Below are 23,333 nucleotides of genomic sequence, written 5' to 3' on the forward strand. Positions count from 1 at the left end.
CTGAGGTTAGTAGAAACAGAAATAGAGAGAGTGGACATATCTGTCTGTCTTCAAGCTGACCCTGAGGGCAAAGCGACTAGTCTTTCATTATTGAGAATTATATTAGCTGTAGTTTTTTATTGTGTCACTTATCAGATTAAAGAAATGTCCTGTGTTCTTCATTTGCTAGGAATTTTTATAATGAATGGATGTTGAATTTTTTCAGCTGCTTTTTCTGCATCTACTTTTGCAACTATGATTGCTTTTTCTGATTGTGTGTTGGGTTTTTTTTTTTCAATCTGCTTATATGATAAATTACATTTATTGATGTTCATATGTTGAGCTAGCCTTGCATTCCTGGGATAAATCCAGTCCTGATATAGTGTCCCTTGTTGGTATTGCTGCATTTGTTAATATTTTGTAAAAGGTGGGTTTTTTTTTTCTATTCTCTGTTCATGATGCATATTGGTTTAAAGTTGTTTTGTTGTCTGGTTTTGGTATAAGGGTAATCCTGGCCTCTGTTTTATAGATTTAGTATTATTTCTTTCTTAACATTGTAATAGAATTCACTTAGTGAAGCCATCTGGCCCTAGAATTTTCTTTTTAGAAAGGTTTTTCTTTTTTCTTTTCTTTTTTTAATGTTTTATTTATTTTTGAGAGAGAAAGAGCACAAGCCAGGGGGGGACAGAGAGAGAGAGAGGGACAGAAGATCCAAAGCAGGCTTTGCACTGACAGCAGCAAGCCTGACGCAGGGCTTAAACTCATGAACTGTGAGGTCATGACCTGAGCCAAAGTTGGACACTCAACCAACTGACCCACCCAGGTGCCAGCAGGAAGGTTCTCAATTCTATATTCCGTATTTTAATTGATAGAGGTTATCTGTTCTTCTTAATGGGCTTTGGTAGTTTGGGGGAATTTTTTTTTTCAAGAATTTGTCCATTTTTTATGGACTGTTGAATAGTTGTTGAATTCACTTGCATAAAGCTACTCATAATATTGTCTCACTATCCTTTTATTATCTCTAAAATCGGTCTTTAGTGAGGTCCTATCTTTCATTCCTGACATTGGTAATTTGTACTTTCTCTTTCTCATGTTTTTTCCTTATTAGTGTGGCTAGCAGTTTATCCATTTTATTGATTTTTCAAAAAAACACTCAGCTTTTGGTACACATACATATACAATGGAACATTATCCAGTCATAAAAAGAATAAGACCTTACCATATGCAAAAGCATGGATGAGCCCAGAGGGTATTATGCTAAGTGAAATAAGTCAAACACTGAAAGCTTTTTCTTTTATAAAAAGACTGACTAATGTTCCATTGTGTATGTATACCACTTGTTCCTTGTCCATTCGTCTGTTGATGGACACTTCAGTTGTTTCCTTATCTTTGGCTACTGTAAATAATGCTGTTATAAACATACAGATGCATATATCTTTAATTTTTTGAGGACCCTCCATACTATACTGTTTCCCATAGTGGCTGTACCAGTTTACAATCCCACCAACAGTCCACAAGGCTTCCTTTTTTTCACATGCTCACCAATACTTATAATTTCTTATCTTCTTATTCTAGAGAATGCCATATGATTTCACTTATATGTGAAAACTAAAAAATCAAATAAATAAAAAGCCGAAACATACCCATAAATACAGAGAACAAACTAATGGTTGCCAGAGGGAAAGGTGGTAGAAGGGTGGGCAAAACAGGCGAAGGGGAGTGAGTGATACAGCCTTCTAGCTCTGGAATGAGTCACAGGGTTAAAGGTACAGCATAGGGAATATAGTTAATGGTATCGTAATAGCATTTTGTGGTGACATACAGTAGCTATCACAACATATGGAGTGGTGAGCATACCACAGTGTATGGGGTTGTCAAATCACTATGTTGTACATCTACAGGTAACATTGTTAGTTGCACAACTACATTGTGTGTCAACTGTACTTCACTTAAAAAATTTTTACTTTAAACCAGTTTTTGGTGTCATCAATTTTCTCAATTGTTTTTTTTTTTTTTAATTTTATTGCTTATACTGTTATATTTATTTTTTCCTTTGTTTGACTTAGCTCTTAATTTTGTTTTCTTTTTCTACTTTTGTAAGGTGGTAGTTCATTGATTTGACACCTTTCTTCTCTTCCATAAGCATTTAATGCTATAGGCTTTTTTTGAATTACAGTTTTAGATTCATTCCATACATTATGTTGCATCTTAATTCGTATTCATTTCAATACATTTTAATTTTTATTGTGATCTTTTTTCTTTTTTTTTTATTTTTTTTTAATTTTTTTTTATTTTTTTATTTCTAGGAGAGAGAGAGACAGCATGAGCAGGGGAGGGTCAGAGAGAGGGGGTCACAGACTGAAACAGGCTCCAGGCTCTGAGCTGGCAGTCAGCACAGAGCCCGACGCAGGGCTTGAACCCACGAACCGTGAGATCATGACCTAAGTGAAAGTCAGACGCTTAACCAACTAAGCCACCCAGGCACCCCTGTGATCTTTTTTCTTTGACTCGGGTTATTTAAAAGTATGTTGTGTAATTTCCCAATATTTCGAAATGCCTTTAGATATTTTTATATTCTTGACTTCTCATTTATTTTCACTTTGGACATAGGGCATTCCTTAAATTTCAAACCATTTAAATATTTTGAGATTTAGTTTGTGTCTCAGAAAATCGTTTATGTTAATGAATGACCCATCGGCCTTGAAAAGAATGTGAATTCTGATGTGTCATGTGCATAATTTTATATTTGACAAAATTAACCACCTGTGATGTATTGAAAATTTTTTAGAAAGTTTTTCACTAAAGATCAGTGCTTCTTTTTCTTTGTTTGTTTGTTTTGAGTAATAGGGGATGCAAGTGAGCAAGGAGCAGAGAGAGAGGGAGAGAGAGAGAAGCGGGGCTTGAGCTCACCCAAAGCAGGACTCAAACTTACAAACTATGAGATCATGGCCTGAGCTGAAGTCTGATGCTTAACTGACTGAGCCACCCAGCACCCAAGACCAGTGCTTCTTCATCTGTCTGTATTTTATAGCTAAATACTTATGTTTCCATTTGTCATTATGATTGCCTTAATACCAACTGATAAACAAAGATGCTAGTATTTAACTTATTATGAAGCATCTTTCCAACTGAACCTTGCACATCTAATCTTGAAGTTCCATGAATATTCAAGTTTTGTTATAGTGATTGGGAATCTGTGGGACAATTTTAAGGTTTTTATTTTTATGTTTTCGAAAGACAATGCAAAATAAAAATAAGAACAAATATGGCTCTCTTGGAGATGAGTCATTCATTGTCTTATCCTTACATATATCTACTGTGACAGTGTCCAGATTTATATTTTAGAAAGAGACTTGGCAGCACTATCATAGATGGACCAAATAGGGCGACAGACAGTGATTGCTTAGGAGTTTCTTGGAAGAGTTCAGGTAAGAGATGTTTATTGAAGGCACAAATTGAAGGGACAAGTTTATTGAAGACAACAATTGGACTAGAATGAAGGGATGGTTTTGAGAGAAATTTTGAGATATAATTTAAAGCTCTCTATCTGAAATAAGGTAGTGTTTTAAGTTAGTTTACTCCCAGGTTTTTGCCTTACCTAACTAGATGGATGATGACCCCATTCATCATGAGGTCAAAAAATAAGATGAAAAGCAGCAGTTGGTTTGGAGAGGAGAATTGGATAGCTTTGGCTTAGGACTGTTTTGTTTCTATGTAGGATAAGCAGTGCAGTGAATGATTGGTGGTGGCATGGGCTTTGGATAAGATGTGATATTAAGACATAATATTATGATGTATATGATGTGCTATAGTATAGTGGATTCATCTTATTTTAAGCTTAATTCCTGGTATCTTCTATGTGAAACCCTATCTAGTTGTTATACGCATGATTCTTATATCTCAAATGTATGAACTTATATCAGCAGTTCAGTTAGCCTTAGTTTACCTATATGGGAAGTGTTTGCAATAGAAAGCAAAACCCAGATGATTTAACAAGGGCACTGTCTGGTTATCTTTTGTTGAATAACAAACCACTCCAAACTTAATGGCCTAAGAGAACCGCCGTTTTATTATTCTGTGGTCACGAATATGGGCAGCACACAGTGGTGATAGTTTGTCTCTCATCCACAGTGGCTGGAGCCTTGGGAAGATTAAACAGCTGAGGAGATATAGAGGGCTAGGGCTGGCACCCTCTTGAGTCTTCTTTACTGACATACCCACCATCGGTGCCAGGATGGCTTAAAAGCTGGACTCACCTAAGACTGTCCACTCGAGCACCTACACATGGTCTCTCTGTGTTACTTCCTTCTCAGAGCATGGCAGCTGGGTTCTAAGAGAGAATGTTCTAGAGAGAGAATTGTGAAGGAGGGTGTGTGGAGAGCGAGCATTCCAAGAAAACCAAGCATTAGTTGTGTGGCTATTTTGATGTGACCTTGGAAGTCACATAGTGTCACTTCCCCCATACTCAATTGGTTGAAGCCATTACAACCCACTGAGATTGAAGGCAAAGGGTAGAAGAAATTTGTGGTTGTTTTTGAAACCCCTACAGATGATACTTATTTTCCAGCCTTGGAAATACATTGCCTCTTAGAAAATTAAAGAGACCAATTCTGTCTATAAAAAGAGGACATAGAGATCCATTTTTATTAATCATGATTTTCCTGCAAGTTTGGCCCCAGTGTAACATAAGAGGAATACTTTGTTCTTCTTATAACCTCTTAAAAATAAACAGAAAAGAAATTCCTCTATTTATCTACTAATGAAAATCTGTCAGACTTTATATAAAAGTAAGTACTATAGACTCCCCACCCTTGTCCTTCACTTGCACAGTTCTTTCCCATCCACCCCCAAATTAAAAATAAAAATAAAAACAGATAGCTGCTGCTTTGAGTTTTTGAAATTGGTTGGGGATTTTTTATAATATTTCATTGTATGGACTTAGCATAGTTTATTTAATCAGTTCCCTAGTGATGGACATTTGGGTTGTTTACAGTCTTTTGCTTTTATAAACAATACTCCAGAAAGTGGCCTTATACAGTCTTAATTTCCCGTAAGTAGGGTACTTTCTAATAAAGTAACAAGGTAATACATGCATCTGTAATTCGATGGCTACTGCTATACTATGCTCCTTAAATCAATAGCTTAAAAACTCGGTTGTGAACCTACTGGCAGTATAGTGAGTGCTTGTTTCCCCTTGGCTTTGCTATAAAGTATGGAATCAGAGTGTTTATTTTTGCCAGTCTGGTAAATGAAATATGGTAACTTTGTACATTCTCATCTTATATTTTTCTTAAGTAAGCATTCATTTGCTTAAGGGTAATCTTTCCTTTCTATGAATGTCTCCATATTCTTTGTCCATTTGAAAAATTAGAGGGGGCACCTGAGTGGCTCAGTCACTTGAACATCTAACTTCGGCTCAAGTAATGATCTTGTGGTTTGTGAGTTTGAGCCCTGTGTCAGGCTCTGTGCTGACAGCTTGGAGCCTAGAGAGTGCTTTGGATTCTCTCCTTCTCTCTGCCCCTCCCCTGCTCATACTCTGTCTGTCGCTCTCTCTCAAAAATAAATTTTTAAAAAATTGTTTAATTTTAAAATTTAGTTTATTGCTCATTTTCTTACCTACTTTTAAGGACTCTGATATTCTTGTTTTTGCTTTAGAAAAAGTTTCAGGGGATGGGGAACTACTTGATGGTAATAGATGAAAGAAGCATAAGATACTAAAAAAAATGACTAGATATTAAATAAGCAGTAGTTACTTAAAAGTAGCAAGTACCTGTTACTATTTATTCAGTTACAGATATTCGCTCTAGCTGGTTGGTTATATCTAAAATTTTGACTGATAATAAAATCGAGAAGATTAAGGAAAAAACCTCTGTCACAAAGAAGCATTAACATTGCTACCTATCTATTATTTTTTTTTACTTTAAATGACTATAACAATTATAGGAAAATGTTTTGAAATTGTTTTAAAACTATTATCCATTATAATTCTTGAATATCATGTTTTGTTTTTTGTTTTTCCACATTACAACCCTCATTTGGACCTATATTAAATGGTGGTATCATAGTACATACTCATGTTATCATAAATATTTTTCATAATTTCTTATAATCTTACTTAAATATAAATCTGTTTTTCTATAATTATGATTTTTAATGATTGCATTAAAATGTAGTATAATTTGTAAGCCATTCCCTAATTTGGGTCATGTAGATTGTTTCCATCTTTTTGCTCTTATAAAGTAATACTGCTGAATATCTTGTTTCATTTGTATTTTTCTTCTGTTGAATCATTTCCTTAGTATCAATTCCTGAGTAGAATCATAGAATAATGAGTATGAACATTCTTAAGGATCTTTATATGTATATGTGTTTTCAAACTGTAAAAATATCTAGTGTAACCCCCAGTGAGTCAGGACCGTGGACTACATGCTGCAGAATGTGCTGGAACCACATCACCAGGACTGTAATTTTTTCTTTCCCTTTAAAGAAATAAAAATTCTTGGGGTGCCTGTGTGGCTCAGTTGGTTGAGCATCTGACTCCTGATTTAGGCTTAGGTCATGATCTCACGGTTCAGGAGTTCAAGCCCTATGACAGTGTGGAGCCTGCTTGGGATTCTCTCTCTCCCTCCTCTGCTCATTTTATAAACACACACACACACACACACACACACACACACACACACACACACACATACTTAAAGCAATGAAAATTCTTCTTTAAGTAGATTTAAAAAGTCTGTCATGGTTATCTTAAATTTCATGTCTTTAATTAGTTACCAATCTATTTTTCAGGTCTCATGAATCCATATGAATTATTCTAAAATATTTCCCTCACTCTTCAACTGCTCCATTAGGCATGTGACCACTGGGTCAGGGGTTGTGCATAATGTTCATGACCCCACTGTCTGTGAGGCTGAATATCCCCCTTCCCTCCTCCTCCTCACTTGAATGTTCATTTTTATTCAGGAATAGGTGCACTCAACGAACCACTGGCTCTTCTTTCTCATACACCTTCCCTCTCGCTACTGAGCCATTCTCTTTTCATATCTTTTTCTTCTGTGACCTCATTTTGATTATTTTAATTCATTCAGCTTTTAAACAGACCATTTGAAGAGGCTCATACTTCTGCCTCACTTCTCTTACATGTTTATACTTGTTGTTTTATTTATAAATAATGGAGGTGGGAGCACCTGGCCAGAAATAGATCCTCTCTGAAGTGTCCTGTCTGGCTCAACCTTGAACCTTCTCTGTTTCCAGAATCCACTCCTAACCCTTCCATGCTACACTGCTACCCCTCTGCTATTTGAAGATGTTCCTTCAGTCTGGAATTTTCTTTTACCTTTCTCCACATTTTGGATACGTATTAGGGTTTTTTGTTTATTTGTTTGTTTGTTTGCCTGGTAACAAATTAATGTCATCCCTAATGGATTGAAACCAAATGAATTTATTATGTCATAGTTTCCTTGCATCAGAAGTCCAGGCGCAGATTGGCTAGGGCCTCTGCTCAGGGTCTTCACGGGTAGAAGCCAAGGGGTCAGCACGGCTGTGTGCTCTTCTGGGGTTCTGGTCCTCCTCTCAGCTCATTCATGCTGTTGGGAGAATTCATTTCCTTATGATTGTAGGAGTTAGGGTCCCATTTCCTGCTGACTGCCAGCGCCTCCCCCAGCTCTTAGAGGCCTGCCTCAGGTTCTAGCCACGTGGCCCTCTCACTACATGTCAGCTCATTTCTCCTGGGCCAACAGGAGAGGCTCTCTGGTTTGCTCAGATGGACTCGCATATAAAGTAACCTAATCACAGGGCTGAAATCCCATCCTGTTCCCAGGGCCACCTGTGCTCAAAGGGAGGGATTTACACAGGGCACGTACGACAGGAGTGAAATCTTAAGGACATTGCAGCCTGCCCAGGATCCAGACACCCTTAATGTCTAGTTGAAATTATGTTCCTTTCATGAGCCCTTTCCATAGCTTTTCCAGTAGTATGACTTGCTCTCTTGCCTTCTTCACACAGTGGGTGTGAAGTCTTTGGTCTTAGTCTGTGTCAGGTAAGCGAAATAAACCCTTTGAGTTCATGGCGTTGCCATAATGTGAACAACACAATTTACTTTTGGAATGAGTGGTACTAAATAAGCATTCCACCTTGTCTCTTGATCTCCCTGCATTACTGAGGTAGCTCTTACTAGGGTAAAAGTTGTTTTAACAAAATTGAGGGATTTTTCTGAATATTAACAGTCCATAATGGCATGCTTCCAACATACCCACCCATTTAGTAAGCTACGTAGGGACAGATGCCTCCTTTTTTTTCCTCTCGCTCTAAACATACTAGGCTAAATTTGAATCAGGGCAAACAAAGGATTACTGAAAAGTTGTTTCTCAGAGGCAGGAAGCAGGGCGTAAAGTGCTTAGAATATAATAAAAAATGAAAGGCAACATTAGAGGCAGTGTGACTCCAGAGTGCCTCAGGGATGGAAGTAAGGGATGGAAGGAGCACAAGAAACGTAAGATGAGGGACTTGGGGATGTCTCCCAGTGCCTTGCCCGCTAGTAGGCTCACAGCCAGTGTTACTGTTTAGTTACCCACAAGTAGGATGCACCTGTGAAGTCTTTATATATATTTTTAAATTTTTTATTTGAGAGAGAGCACACTCTGAGAAAGGAAGTGGCGCAGAGGGAGAGATCTTACTCAGACTCCATGCTCAGCATGAAGCCTGATGCAGGGCTCGACCCCATAACCCTGGGACAATGACCTGAGCCGAAATCAAGAGTTGGATGCTCAGCAGACTGAGGCACCCTGTAGTCTTTATATTTTTTAAATCAGTTGTGTTTTGTTTTCCTATTGTAGCTGGTGCTCAAGATCGGATCGGTTGGGCTTTTGGCCTGGGATTGGAAAGACTGGCCATGATCCTCTATGACATCCCTGATATCCGCCTCTTCTGGAGTGAGGATGAACGTTTCCTGAAGCAGTTCCGCCTGTCGGATATCAACCAGAAGGTGAAATTTCAGGTAACATGTCTTGTAAGAATCAAATATTAACAATAATAATGACTTTTAAGAATTGAAGAGTTCATGCACTTAAAACATGTCAAAATTAAAAGTAACGTGAATTTGAAAATAAGTTTTAAATAGAGGTCCATAAACACAGGAAGAGGTTCATGAACTGTCGGAAGTTGTATACAGAAGAAAAAGACTGAGCAAAGAACAAACTTTAGGCTTTGTTAATGACCCTTTTATCATTATGAAATAGCCATCTTAAAGTTTAGTTTTTCTGTTACTAGTAGAGACACATGGCTTTCTTGTGGTTAGTATTTGCAATGTGTGTCTTTTTCATCCTTTTATTTTCACTCTATGTCCTTAAAAGTGTCTCTTGAACACTGCATAGAGCTGGATCTTTTTATTTAATTGGAGTGTTGAATACATCTTACATTTACTATAATTACATGGGATATTCTTGGGTTTAATTCTACCATTTTTTATTTCTTCCCTCATTTCCCCCTTCTCTTCTTCATTTCTTTATTTGGAAACTTAGGATTTGTATTTTTTGGTTTGGTTTTTCTTACATTCCATTTTATTACTTCTGTTACTATTTAGTTTCATCATTTTGTATTATTTTTTAGTGGCTATTCTAGATTACAATATGCATAATTAATGCATCACCCTTACTATGGGTAGCTATTACACGACTTCATGAGACATTAAACATCCTTCAACAGTGTCATTTTGTTTACTCCTCCTGATTTTTATATTATTATTGTTATTTTATTTCTCCATGTATTATAATTCCATAGTATGTCACTCTATTTGCTTCAAATAGCCAATTGTCTTTTTAAAGAGATTTAAAACAATGTGGTTTTATATCTCCCTTGATACTTAACCCGCTGATCATTCCTTTCTGCCGATCTTCGTTTTTCTCTGTGATCATTTCCCTTCGGTCTAGAGAACTTCCTTTAATATTTTCCTGTAATGCAGCATGAATGTGCTCAGTTTGGTTGTTTGGAAATGCCTTTATTTCACTTCTACTTTTTAGGAATATTTTCTTTGAATATAGGTGTCTAGGTTGCCAGTTTGTGTGTGTGTGTGTGTGTGTGTGTGTGTGTGTGTGTGTGTGCGTGTTTTTCTTTCAGCTCTTGAAACGTGTCATTCCATTGTCTTTATCTTTTTACTCTGGTTTTCAGCAGTTCTCCCAATGGTGATTTTCTGTTTTCCTGCTTGGGGCTTCACTGTGTCAGATTAATATCTTTTCAGCCATCTTTGAAACCCTCATCTAATATCTTTTCCAACAATTATACTCTATTCTTTCTTTTCTTTTCAGGCTACAACTACATGTGTGTCAGACCATTTGAAGTTATGCCATAGTACTCTGATTTTCAGGGTGTGCTTTTTTATTATTGATTTTTTTCCCTCTGTGCTTTATTTTGGATATTTTTTATTCCTTATCTTAGGGTTTACCAGCCTTTTCTATCTTGTCCACCTAACCATTAAGCCCCTCCACTGAATTCATATTGTACTTATCAGTTCTACAATTTCTATTTGCTTCTTTTTTAGAGCTTCTATTACTCTGGTGGATTCCTCATCTTCTCACCCATTTTGTACATTTTACCTTAAATTCTTTAGTATCTTCATAATAGTTTTTTCTAATTTTTTTAATGTTTACTTATTTTTGAGAGAGAGAGAGCATGCACGTGTGCAAGCAGGGGAAGGGCAGAGAGAGAGGGAGACACAGAATCCGAAGCAGGCTCCAGGCTTCTGAGCTGTCAGCACAGAGCCTGACATGGGGCTTGAACTCACAAACCATGAGATCATGACCTGAGCCGAAATCAGAAACTTAACTGACTGAGACCCACCCAGGCGCCCCCATTATAGTTGTTTTTGGGTCCTGTTAATTCCAACCATTTTGTTACCTGTTGTTCTCCTTTTATTCTTTTTGTTTCTTCTTAGTTATGGGTCACATTTTTCCTGATTTTTCATGTGTCTCACTCTTCATACTGTATATAAAAGAACAAAGAAGCCGCAGTAGGTAGTATGCATCCTAAGCAAGCCTTGTCCTTGTCCTTCCCCCTGTCAGGCAGCAACAGTGACTAGGCCAGATCTCTTCATTCTTTTTTTTTTTTTTTTAATATTTTATTCTTTTTTTTTTTTTTTTACAAATAGTTTATTGTCAAGTTGGTTTCAGATCTCTTCATTCTAATCAGGAGTTGAACTACATTTCACATCTTCCATCCCCTTAGTGGTGAGATCTGGCCCCGCAGCACACTTTGGGATCTATGCACGTGAGATGCAGTCTTTCTAATTTACCTCAGTTGCCAGCTTCTTCCACCACCAGTGGCTGCCATGCGGAAGTATTAGGAAGGAGCATTGGCTGGCAGTGAGGGCTCGCTAGCCATCCCCCACTTTCCAGTCCTCCACACCTACCAGTGCTTGGCTGAGAAAAGTTTGGCTTATTCCTTATTCCAGCAAGGTTTCCTTACCAAAAGCAGGCCAGTTCATCTGGCCACTCATCACCAGTGGGGAAAGTATCCATCAATGCCTGTCCACCTCAGAAGGGCTTATCTCCCTGTGGAGATAGACTTCTGTTCAATTAGACATGTGTCCACGTCTCCTCAATATCTTGTACAACAAATAAGATCTCTAAATTTATTGTTTTTTCATCACTACAGTGGGGCCGATCGTTTTCTGTGACCCTTTGGCTCCCAGCCAGAAGTAGAAAAATCTTCTGTAATTTATTTACATTTGGTTTCATCTTTAAAGGCCTTTTTAAAAAATTGTTGTTGTTTTTTTTAAGTAAGCTGTTTATTTTTATTCTAGCACCAAGTCCTCCTAGGTTAATTTGGAATAAAGCTCCATTTAAAAGATCAAAAGTAAAACCTGGCTAAGGGTGTAAGTTTTCTCATTCAGCTTTTCATTTTTTCAGTCATTTATTTAATTGGCAAACATTGATGGAGCACCAGGCAACACTGTACAGAGCCATGTGCCCAGCACCGGTGGGATGCAAACAGGTGACTAACACAGATGCTGCCGTAAGTGGGTGGCTTAGGTCCAACCTGAGTGCACTTTAACTGTCATCCCTTAGGAGACCCCAAGATATCCAGGAACAGACTCTAGGTTTCTTGTATTACATGTCTCTTTTTGTAATTTCTTCTGCTTTCAGATTTCAAAATCAACGTGTGCATACTTACACTATAATATGATTTAAATGGGCTGTCTTTGTGTAATAAACTTAAGAACTTCTGATGAGCAGTTAGGGTTTGATCACTGAAAACTATAAAATACTTTGTAAATTATAGGTCACAGAGAACTGTTTCCTAATTATTCAGTTATAATTAGTATTTATTGATTATATTCTGTGTTAGCTCCCTATTACTGGCATAACAAATTACCACAAACATAGCAGCTTGAAACAGCGTCCTTTCTTATTTTATAGTTCGAGAGGTCAGAAATACAGAATCAGTCAGAGATTGGGCTAAAACAGAGGTGTCCATGGGGCCAGTTCCCCTGGCGGCTCAAGGCGGGGAGCAGGGGGCGGGGGAATGTTTCCTTGCCTGTGAAAGTGTGTCAGGCTGTTCTCATTCTTGCATCATGGCTGCCTCCCACATTGCTTTTCCCCTCCCCGTCCCTCTCTGGTCACATCATCTCTGAAATTTTATCTTACAAGAAAAGAAAAGGACCCTTGTGATTACATGGGGTCCACCAAGATCATTCAAGGTAATCAGCACACTCCAAGATCCTTTCTTTTTTTTTTTTTTTTTTTAATGTTTTATTTATTTCTAGGAGAGAGAGAGAGACAGCGTGAGCAGGGGAGGGTCAGAGAGAGAGGGAGTCATAGACTGAAACAGGCTCCAGGCTCTGAGCCAGCAGTCAGCACAGAGCCCGACGCGGGGCTCGAACCCGAATTGCGAGATCATGACCCAAGCGAAAGTCGGACGCTTAACCGACTAAGCCACCCAGGCGCCCCACCAAGATCCTTTCTTAATCACATCTGTTCTCTTTTTTTATGTTTGTTTATTTATTTTGAGAGAGACAGAGTACACTTAGGGGAAGGGCAGACAGAGAGGGAGAAAGAGAATCCCAAATACGCTTTCCACTGTCAGTGCAGAGCTGGATGTGGGACTCGAACCCCAGAACTGTGAAATCATGACCTGAGCCAAAATCAAGAGTCAGATGCTTAACCAACTGAGCTATCCAGGAGCCCCTGTTAAGTTCTTTTTGAATGTAAGGTAACATGTTCATGGGTTCCAGGGCTTGGGACATGGGCTTCTTCATTATTCAACGTGCCATGTATACCTTTATATATTCCATTTTCATCATGGCAGGTATAATAGAGCAGATTTTGTGTTTAGATATGAGTGATACAGACAGTACCAGAGTGTTAGCAGTTTTTACCTATTGGTGTGGAACAGTCATGTTTATTATATGAGAGGAATGAGACTCATTTTGTCACTTAATACTGTTGGCCTGTCTTAAGAATTATATTTAACATGATCATAATACTATGCAAGACTCTTCCCCCTGAGGGGAGGGGAGGAAACGTGGGAAGAAGTTCTGCTGGCAGCTGTTGAGTGTGTTGCTTTTCTGGCTGGGAAATCTGGGAGCCATTTGGGAATTGTATTGTGCAGGGCTGGCAGGAGGCAGAAATTCCTTTTCTTTCATCTCCCTTCAGGCCATCCAACTTTACAGTTTAGGCTCTCAGCTTCTCTGGCATCTCCCTCCACATAGTGTCCATGGTCTTATAAATACATCTATCCATCTCGCCATGATGGCTCTCTTATAGCAGCTAGCGGTGGTCTGATTTGTATAACCCAAGGCCCCTCAGTGCCACTCTTTCCTGAATACCTTCACACCATTGTGCATGTCTAGTAAGTAAGAAACTCAGCTTATAATGTGATTTTGATTTTCAGTTTCTATTATACATGGTTTGAGTTACATGCTTTGTCTATTGTGGCTCTCTTTCCCCAATCTGGATCAGTGCTTGAAGTACGTGGACAAACAAGCTGGTGGTTTTATCGTACAACTGTCATCTCATTCTGTACAGGAGATCTCTGTCCCGTGCTCCAGCACCCCTTGCCATGCCAACTCTGGCATTTGGGTGCTCGTTGTGTGTACACCTGCCAACACCTCTGGGTGAAATTTGCTGTTTTCAGTACACTGAGCAAAAAAGTCAGCAAGCTGAGTTTTGTTCATCCTTTGAGTATTCTTCAGACAGCGCTAAATTATGAATTCAGTATTTAGTTCTCTGCAGAATAATTCTTTTTATTGAAAATCATTCATTATTCAACATTGAAAATTTATCTATTTTCCTTAAATATTGTTAATTCTGTGCATGTTCATAATTGCTGACAAGGTCAGTTCCTATTTGATGAAATAATTCAGCAGTGTTGGTTGTTTTTTTTTCATCCAGTTAAGGAGTTGGATTGGCTCTCTTCTGTGGGCATAGGCTATTGTAATCTTGAATAGTACTTCATACACGTGTCACTGCAGTCGAACAGGTGAGAATGATGGGCTGTGGCGTGCAAGCCTGTCGCACCACACCCTGTACACCCTATGAGAGAGCTAACAACAGTCACACTCAGTGCTTAACGCTCATTGAGGCCTTACTCTGTGTCTGTTATTCTAAAGACTTCACATGCCTTCATTTAGTCCTCTTAATAACCCTTTGAGCTTAGGTGCTGTTGTTCTTCCCACTTTACAGATGAGGAAACGGTAGCCGAGTGGTCACTGTGTGTTATGTGTTAGCACATGCTTATTCAGGGCTTCAAAGAGCCAGTTCCTAAAGTTCTGTCCTGAGTTTAAAATCCATAGGTTGATTCTTCACAGCCAAAGGATTTAAATTTTTCTAGCAGATCCAAAGATTGGTGTATAGTTTATAGAAAAATAAAGCATTGAGTAAATTACCCGGGTTATTAACTTATTGGTAACAAGCTGCTTGCTTGCGCTAATGCTTCTCAGACTTCAGTGTTCAGACACATCACCCAAGGATCTTATTAAAGCTCAGATTCTGATTTAGTAGAGCTAACATGGGGCCTGAGAGTCTGCATTTCTAACAGATTATCAGGCGATGCCGATGGCAGTGATCCATGGACCACATTCTGCAACTGTGAAATGTTGGACAAAGTCATCTTACTTGTCAGAGCTTCAGCCTCATCTGTAAAATGAGATGATAAAGTGAGATAGTGTGACCAGGTGGTTAAACTCACTTCCTCCTCTGGTGCATTCTAAATTTCAGTTTAGTATAACTATTACAACAAATTCCTTTGCACAGAACTTGAAACTCCTCTTTCTTCTTGCCTTCCATTTTGTTACCATAGATTTCCATTGCAGTGCTGTAACACTTTTGTTCTTATGACTGGCCAAAGGCCTTCCTGCCTTCTTCCTTTCCTTCTATTTTCTTCTCTTCCTTCATTCGTTCCTTCCTTCCTACCTTCCCTTCTCTACGCTTCCCTTCCTTTCTTTTTTTCCCTTCCCTTATGTCTTTCCTCCCTCCTTTCTTCCTTTCTGTCTCCCCTCTCATTCATTCATCCATCTCTTTCATTCATTGTATTTGTCAATGAAAGGAGCCTATAAATAATCTCACATGGTTTAAATGTGAATTTAAAACATTATGCTCTAGTCAGAGATTTGTTTGTGTGCTTTAAGTGATTTATGAAGAGAAAGTGTCAGTACTTAAGTTAGAAAACATAGAATCCGAGATGTGAAGGATGAGCCTGAATGTACACAGAAGGTGGTGCAGGCATGAACAGGACCTTGACTGTGAAAGTCATCTCTGAGGTCAATCATGGATAGACTCCTATGGGAACATGTGTCACAGTTTGTCCTTGCTCTCCCTGTAGTACCAAGTATCAGTGGAGGGTGCTGGGTTATATGAAGGCTGGGAGTTTCTAAAGGCTAGGGTCAACCATCTTCCCTTATTGATGTCTTCCAGCAATCATAGCTCGGTGGCCCACATGTACATTAATTTGTTAAATAGCTTATAATATTTGCTATTTGTTGAGTGCTCTGTGTATGCCACTGGACTAAATATTTTGCAATATTATAGCTTTCATCCATTACAGTTAATGGGGTGGGTACTATAAACTGATTATATAGGTGATGAAACTGAGGCTTGGAACCACCAAGTAACTCAACCATAAGGACTCTAGTAGTAAGTGACTGAGCTGGGATTTTGTCTGCAGCTGACTCCAGCAAGCTCCTGATACTGAACTAGTGAACTCTGTTGTCCCTAGACCAAAACACTGTTCTGGAATCAGTTAGATGAAGTTGACAGTTCCTGACATCAAGTTGTTTCCAGTCTGGAAAAAGAGACTGAATTATCAAAGATAATGGTAAAATAATATAGAAGAACTGTAACGGAGCAGGTAGAATTTTGCTGACACTGACCAATGCAAGTGGAGCCCAAAATTTTCTTCTTCCTTTTTTTTTAATCCTTTTTTGCTAGTTTAATTCTCGAAATCCCTCCATGTCTCTCCAGAATTGTATTAGGACTTGAGCTGTGATTACTTGCTAATCTCCATGGCTTGGACTAGCTCCTAGATCTGGTTCTACTGTCATTATCATAAATTTTGTCTGATAGAGACTTAATGCAGGATGATGCAGACTTTCTTCATTCTATTCCAAGTAAATCCAGCTGTGAGAATCCTATCAGCTTCACTGTGTTACAATGAAATTATGGATCTCTGTTTTTCACCATTTCCATGTGCATTTTTTCTCAACTCACATACACACAGAAATCACATAACTATTGTTCTTTTTCTAGAAAAGGGATGTTTATCCCAGAAGAAACTGTAGGCATACCTCATCTTCTTGTGCTCCATTTTATTGCAAATCACAGATACAGCATATTTTACAAAATAAAGGTTTGTGGCAACCCTGTGTCAAATAAGTCTATTGGCTCCATTTTTCCAGTAACATTTGCTCACTTTGTGTCTCTGTGTCACATATTGGTAATTCTTGCAATATTTCAAACTTTTTCATTATCATTATATTCCTTAGGTGATCTGTGGTCAATGATCTTTGATAATACTGACAGAAATGTTTGGGGGAACCACCAGTCATGCCCATATAAGACAGTGAACTTTAGGGGCGCCTGGGTGGCTTAGTCGGTTAAGCGTCCGACTTTCGCTTAGGTCATGATCTCGCGGTTCGTGGGTTCGGGCCCCGCGTCGGGCTCTGTGCTGACTGCCAGCTCAGAGCCTGGAGCCTGTTTCAGTCTGTGACTCCCTCTCTCTCTGACCCTCCCCTGCTCACGCTGTCTCTCTCTCTCTCTCTCCTAGAAATAAATAAAACATTAAAAAAAAAAAAAAGACAGTGAACTTAATTTAAAAAATGTTTGTGTTCTGACTGCTCCACCAACCAGATGGTCCCCCATCTCCCTTTCTTTGGGCCTTTCTATTCCCTGAGACACAACAATATTGAAATCAGACCAATTAATCACCCTATAGTGGTCTCTGTGTGTTCAAGTAAAAAGAAGAGTTACACATCCCTCACTTTAAAACAAGTGAGAAATGATGACGCTTAGTGAGGAAGGCACGTTGAATGCTGAGACAGGCCAAAAGCTAGGCCTCTAGCCCCAAACAGTTAGCCAAGTTGTGAATGGAAAGAAAAATTCTTGAAGGAAATTAAAAGTGCTACTCCAGTGAGTGCATGAATGATAAGAAACGCAAACCACCCGATTGCTGACACGGAGAAAGTTTTAGTAATCCAGGTGAAAGGTAACCAGACACAACATTCCCTGAAGCCAAAGCCTAATTCAGGGCATGGCCCTAACTCTTCAATTCTGTGAAGGCTGAGTGAGGTGAGGAAGCTGCAGAAGAAAAGTTTGAAGCTAGCAGAGACTTAAGGAAAGAAGCCATCTCCTTAATATCAAAGTGCAAAGCATAAAGTAGCAAGTGCTAATATAGAGGCTGTAGCAAGCTATCCAGAGAATCTAGCTAAGATAGTTAATGAAGGTGCCTGCACTACACAACAGATTTTCAGTGTAGACCAAACAGCCATCTGATGGAGAAAGATGCCATCTAGGACTTGCATAGCTAGAGAGGAGAAGTCAGTGCCTGCTTTCAAAGCTTCAAAATACAAGCTGACTTTCTTGTTAGGGGCTAATGCAGCTGGTGACTTGAAGTTGAAGCTGATGCTCATTTACTGATCCAAAAATCCTCAGACCTTCAAGAATTATGCTGAACTATTCTGCCTGTGCTCTGTAAATGTTACAACAGTGCTGGATGACAGCACATCTGTTTACGACGTGGTTTACTGAATATTTAAAGACCTCTCTTGAGACCTACTGTTCAAAAAGATCTTTTTCAAAATATTCCTATTCATTGGCAATGCACCTGGTCACCCAACAGCTGTGATGGAGAAGTAAGATGAGGTTAATGTTGTCTTTGTTACACCTAACACAGCATTCATTCTGCAGCTCATGGATCAAGGAGTAATTTTGACTTTCAAGTATTGTTATTTAAGAAATACATTTTGTGGGGCACCTGGGTGCCTCAGTTGGTTACGAGTCCAACTTCAGCTCAGGTTGTGATCTCATAGTTTGTGAGTTCAAGCCCTGCCATCAGGCTCTCTGCTATCAGCACAGAGCTTGCCTCAGATCTTCTGTCCCCCCGTCTCTCTCTGCCCCTCCCCAACTCATGCTCTCTCTTTCTCAAAAGTAAATAAACATTAAAAAATAAATACATGTAGTAAGGCTCTAGCTGCAGCAGTGACTCTTCTAATGGATCTGGGCAAACTGTATTGAAAATGTTCTGGAAAGGATTCACCATCCCAGATGCCATTAAGAGCAGGCATGATTCATGGGAAAAGGTCAAAACATCGACATGAACAGAATATTGGGAGAAGTTGATTCCCACTCGCTTGGATGACTTTGGAAGGGTTTAGTACTTAAGTGGAGGACATAACTGCAGATTGAGTGGAAACAGCCAAAGAACTGGCATTAAAAGTGGAGCCTGAAGATGTGCCTGAATTGATGCAATCTTGTGATCGAACTTGAACAGATGAAGAGTTCCTTTTTATGGATGAACAAAGAAAATGATTTCCTGAGATGACATCTACTCCTGGTCAAGATGCTGTGAGGATTGTTGAAATGACAACAAAGGATTTAGAATATCACATAAACTTAGTTGATAAAGCAATTGGTAGGGTTTGATAAGATGGACTCCACAATTTTGAAAGAAGTTCTGTGGGTGCTATTAAATAGTATCACAAGCTACAGAGAAACCATTTGTGAAAGGAATAGTCAATCAATGTGGCCAACTTCATTGATGTCTTATTTTAAGAAATTGCTACAGCCACCCCACCTTCAGCAACCACCACCCTATTCAATCAGTAGCCATCAGCATGGAGATAAGACCCTCCATCAGCAAAAAGATTACAGTTCACTGAAAGCTCAGAGGATGGTTAGCAATAAAATATTTTTTAATTAAGCATATACATTGTTTTTTAAGACATAATGCTTTTGCATATTTAATAGGCTACTTATAGTATAAACATAACTTTTATATGCGTGGAGAAACCAAAAAATTTATTTGACTTTATTGTGATATTTGTTTTATTATGGGCACCCTGAACTGAACCTGTAATATCTGGGAGCTATGCCTATAATAGAGGTAGAGGAAGAAGTGGGGGTGCTGACCATCTATAGAACCTTTTGTATGTGCTCTGTAATCATCGTTGACTGCAAAATGAGGAGAGATGCAGTGAGCAAGAGAATGTGCAGGTTTGTTTTGGGAATGATTATGGTGCTTATATGTAAAGCATTTGTATTAGAGCCTATCACATAGTAAGCGTTTCATCCAGATTAACTATTATTCTTATTTTTACCACCACCACTATTACTATTACCACCATCACTGTAACAACTGTGAAACACCCTATTCTCAGTGTGACAGCTGTAGGCCTGCCCATAATTCCCATCTTTAGCCTGCTTTGCCAACATTAGTATTAGATAACCCTACTCATGTGATGCAAGAATGTTTCATTGACCTGTAGTCAATGGAATCTTCTGGCCTGTGGCCCCTCTATCATCAGAGACCTGTGGATTTTTGACTGTTTTTTGCTTTTGTTAAGGCAGAAGTCTTTTGATACATTTACATATTTCAAAAAGTACTACCACANTCCACAGCTTTCATATAGTGTAGATTAGAAGGATGGGTGTTATGTGACCTTTACATGTACACACACTCAATATCCACATTACATTTTATTCACTATTAACCTTGGAAATATACAAGAACTTCCTATTTATAGATAACACATTAGACTTTAAATCTTGCCAACATCCATAAAATCCGACAAATTATGTGCAATATATTTTGGGAATTATCTGACTAGAGGAGGTTTTGGTGTTTCTATCTCTGGAAACTGAAGGGTACATTAGTACTGAACAGAATCCTCTAAACTGAATACTAATAGTTGATGGATCATAAAGTTAAAAGTTACAGCTCTAGTAAATGCTTTATTTTATATATATAATGAAAACTAAATATTTCATTATATATATATATAAATCCTATGTATATTTCAAATCATCACATTATATACCTTAAGTATATGTAATTTTGATTTGTCAATTATAGAGAAAAATATATAGTTTTAAGAGGAAATCATCAGAATAGAGACCAAAATCAAATGCAGTTTTGAAGGAATTGTCATAGGAAAAAAGAAAATGTTAATTAAACAAGGATGAGTCAGTCAATGGGTTTTTTTTTGTCCCAGGTCTGAATACGAGGAGTGATTGTTACAGGATTGAATTAGGGATGTTTCTGCCTTCAACCATGAAAAACCCAAGTCACAGTAGTTAAAATAAGAACAACAGCAGATAGCCCTCAGTGATGCCAGGGCTCTAGAACCTTGAACACTTTTACCCCTCAGATTTGAAGGATGGTGCAGGAGCACAGAGCCTGCCTTCATACAACAAGGTCCAGAAGCAGAAAACAGAACACTTTTGTTTCCTTTTTTAAGTGTGAGGAAGAGTCTTCCAGAAGTCCTCAGCAGAGTCTCTTCACCTCATTTTAAAGGCAGTTGGAATGGTCCATGATGGTAACTTGCTGTTTTCTGATATTAATACTGAGCTCATAGCCAAAACATGGAAAGAGCCTAATGGTCCATCAACGGACGAATGGATCAAGAAGATGTGGTTTATCTATACCATGGAATACTACATGGCAATGAGAAACAATGAAATCTGGCCATGTGTAGCAACATGGATGGACCTTGAGGGTGTTATGCTGAGCAAAATAAGTCAGGCAGAGAAGGACAAATATCATATGTTTGCACGTATAAGAGGATTAGGAGGACCATGGGTGAGAAGAAGGGGGAAATAGTGGGGGAGAGGGAGAGAGGCAAACCATGAGAGACTCTTGAATGCTGAGAACAAACTGAGGACTGATGGGTGTGGGGGGGAGGGGGGAGATGGGCATGGAGGAGGGCACTTGTGGGGATGAGCACTGGGTGTTATATGGAAACCAACTTGACAATAAACTATTTGTAAATAAATAAATAAATAAATAAATAAAACCAAAAAAAAAAGAAATCTAAAAAATAAAAATAAAATAAATAAAACACAGTCTAGAGCCACAAAAAAAAAAAGAGGGAAAAAAAATACTGAGCTCATGTCAATAAGGCTTATTCTTCTGTGTTATTTCACTACCAGATGCATACAATTAGGCCCCGTAGGCAATGCTGTCTTTTATTGCCACAGCTATTTCTATGAATAAACAGTCACTTATGAAATGGGATGATAAGGCAGCTAGAAAAGCTATTCCAGCCTATAACCTACCTTATGCTGGCTAATGCTTGAAATCATCCCTTAGAGTTTGATCCTGAGTCAAATGTGAAATGTTCCTTTTGCCTAGAATATGCTGCACCTACTCTTGATAGAATAACTGGATGGCATTCGTGGGCATGTGTGGCTGTATTTCAGATTGAGTATAGGAAATCAGGGTCACTATGGCATATCCAACAAGTGTTGACTAGAGCCAATTCAAATGGAAAATTCAAGGTATATATTAATGTTCTTGGGACCAAATTAAATCCAAGTAATTACCTTACTGAATTCTTAGTCAAGAAAGGTAAATGTGGTTGTTCTGTGTCTTTAATTCATCTCATCCTGTGCAATAGGAAAAACAAATCTCTTCACTGATGCAATTAGAGCATCAGTTGGTCTCTGCTCCTTTACTTAAAGGATAAGAGGAGCATTTGGGTTCATCTGAAATGTTAGGATTTACAGTAAGCCTGTGTTTAGATAAAGAATTGAGAATTACTTCAGCTTTTCAAACTTTGTGCCTTTTACGTTGGCATTTTGTTATGTGTAATCTTGTGATCTTGAAAATGAAGAATGGTTAAAGTAAGCAGTAATTTATATAGTAGATAGCTTAATTATTCTTCCTCTCACTTGGCTGAGGAATGAATCAAATGTTTTCTTTCAGTATGAGGGAAGAATTTATTTTCTAAAGGGCCTCCCTGTGAGAGTTATAAATTACAATTATGGGCCTCAATTCACTACAAAAGATAGTGAATGATAAATACATGACCTCTGTAGAGCCCATTTGGCAGATTTTGAACTCCAGGTTAACTGCATTTTGAGAACCAAGTAGGTATATTATATTTATTTTTATTTGTTTTTAAAATAGACTATTCTAAACATACATCTATTTATTGATTTGATTTTCTAATAACATAGGACTGTGTGCCCTCTTCCCAGCTAAGCTGCTGCCAGCTTCTCTCAAAAACTCTAAGGTTTAACCACAAATTTCTTTGAAAGGGTGAAAACATAGAAATGCAATTGATACACCTAGCCCTCCCCGATGACATTCTCCTTCCTGCCGTCCTATGCAGAGGTGACCCTGACTTCAGTTTGATGTTTACCATTCTCACGTTACATATGTAAGTTCAAAACAGTTTGTAGGGTTGTTTCAAAATGCATATTAAGTGTCCAAAATAGTTAAAAAGTAGAAATTCAGAGAGATTTTATGAGAAATTTGATGAGTGGATTCTAAAATGTGTATGGAGGGGCGCCTGGGTGGCTTAGTTGGTTAAGCATCCGACTTTCACTTAGGTCATGATCTCACGGTTCGTGGGTTCAAGCCCCGCGTCGGGCTCTGTGCTGACTGCCAGCTCAGAGCCTGGAGCCTATTTCAGAGTCTGTGTCTCCCTCTCTCTGACCCTCCCCTGCTCACGCTGTCTATCTCTCTCTCTCTCTCTCCTAGAAATAAATAAAAACATAAAATAAAATAAAATAAAATAAAATGTGTATGGAAATACAGAGGACCAGGAATAGCCAGACAACCAAAGTGAAAGCCTTTGCTTAATCTGATGTCAAATTCTTTTAAAAGCTACAGTGATTGAGAGGGCGACACTCAGGCAGGGTAGA

At 38.5% G+C, this 23,333-nt stretch overlaps 1 protein-coding gene across 8 annotated transcripts in view; it reads left to right on the forward strand.

The window, feature by feature from the left end:
- FARS2 (phenylalanyl-tRNA synthetase 2, mitochondrial) overlaps positions 1-23,333 on the forward strand; it is a 608,095-nt gene that overhangs the window by 389,268 nt on the left and 195,494 nt on the right. For all 8 annotated transcript variants that reach the window (XM_077770046.1, XM_077770045.1, XM_077770049.1 and 5 more), the window contains one exon: positions 8,817-8,977. In XM_077770046.1, coding sequence (XP_077626172.1) covers positions 8,817-8,977 — 161 coding nt within the window. The remainder of the gene's footprint in view (positions 1-8,816; positions 8,978-23,333) is intronic.

This window comes from Crocuta crocuta, unplaced genomic scaffold (genome assembly GCF_008692635.1).
Source record: "Crocuta crocuta isolate KB4526 unplaced genomic scaffold, BGI_CrCroc_1.0 scaffold24, whole genome shotgun sequence".
In the NCBI taxonomy this organism is placed as follows: domain Eukaryota; kingdom Metazoa; phylum Chordata; class Mammalia; order Carnivora; family Hyaenidae; genus Crocuta; species Crocuta crocuta.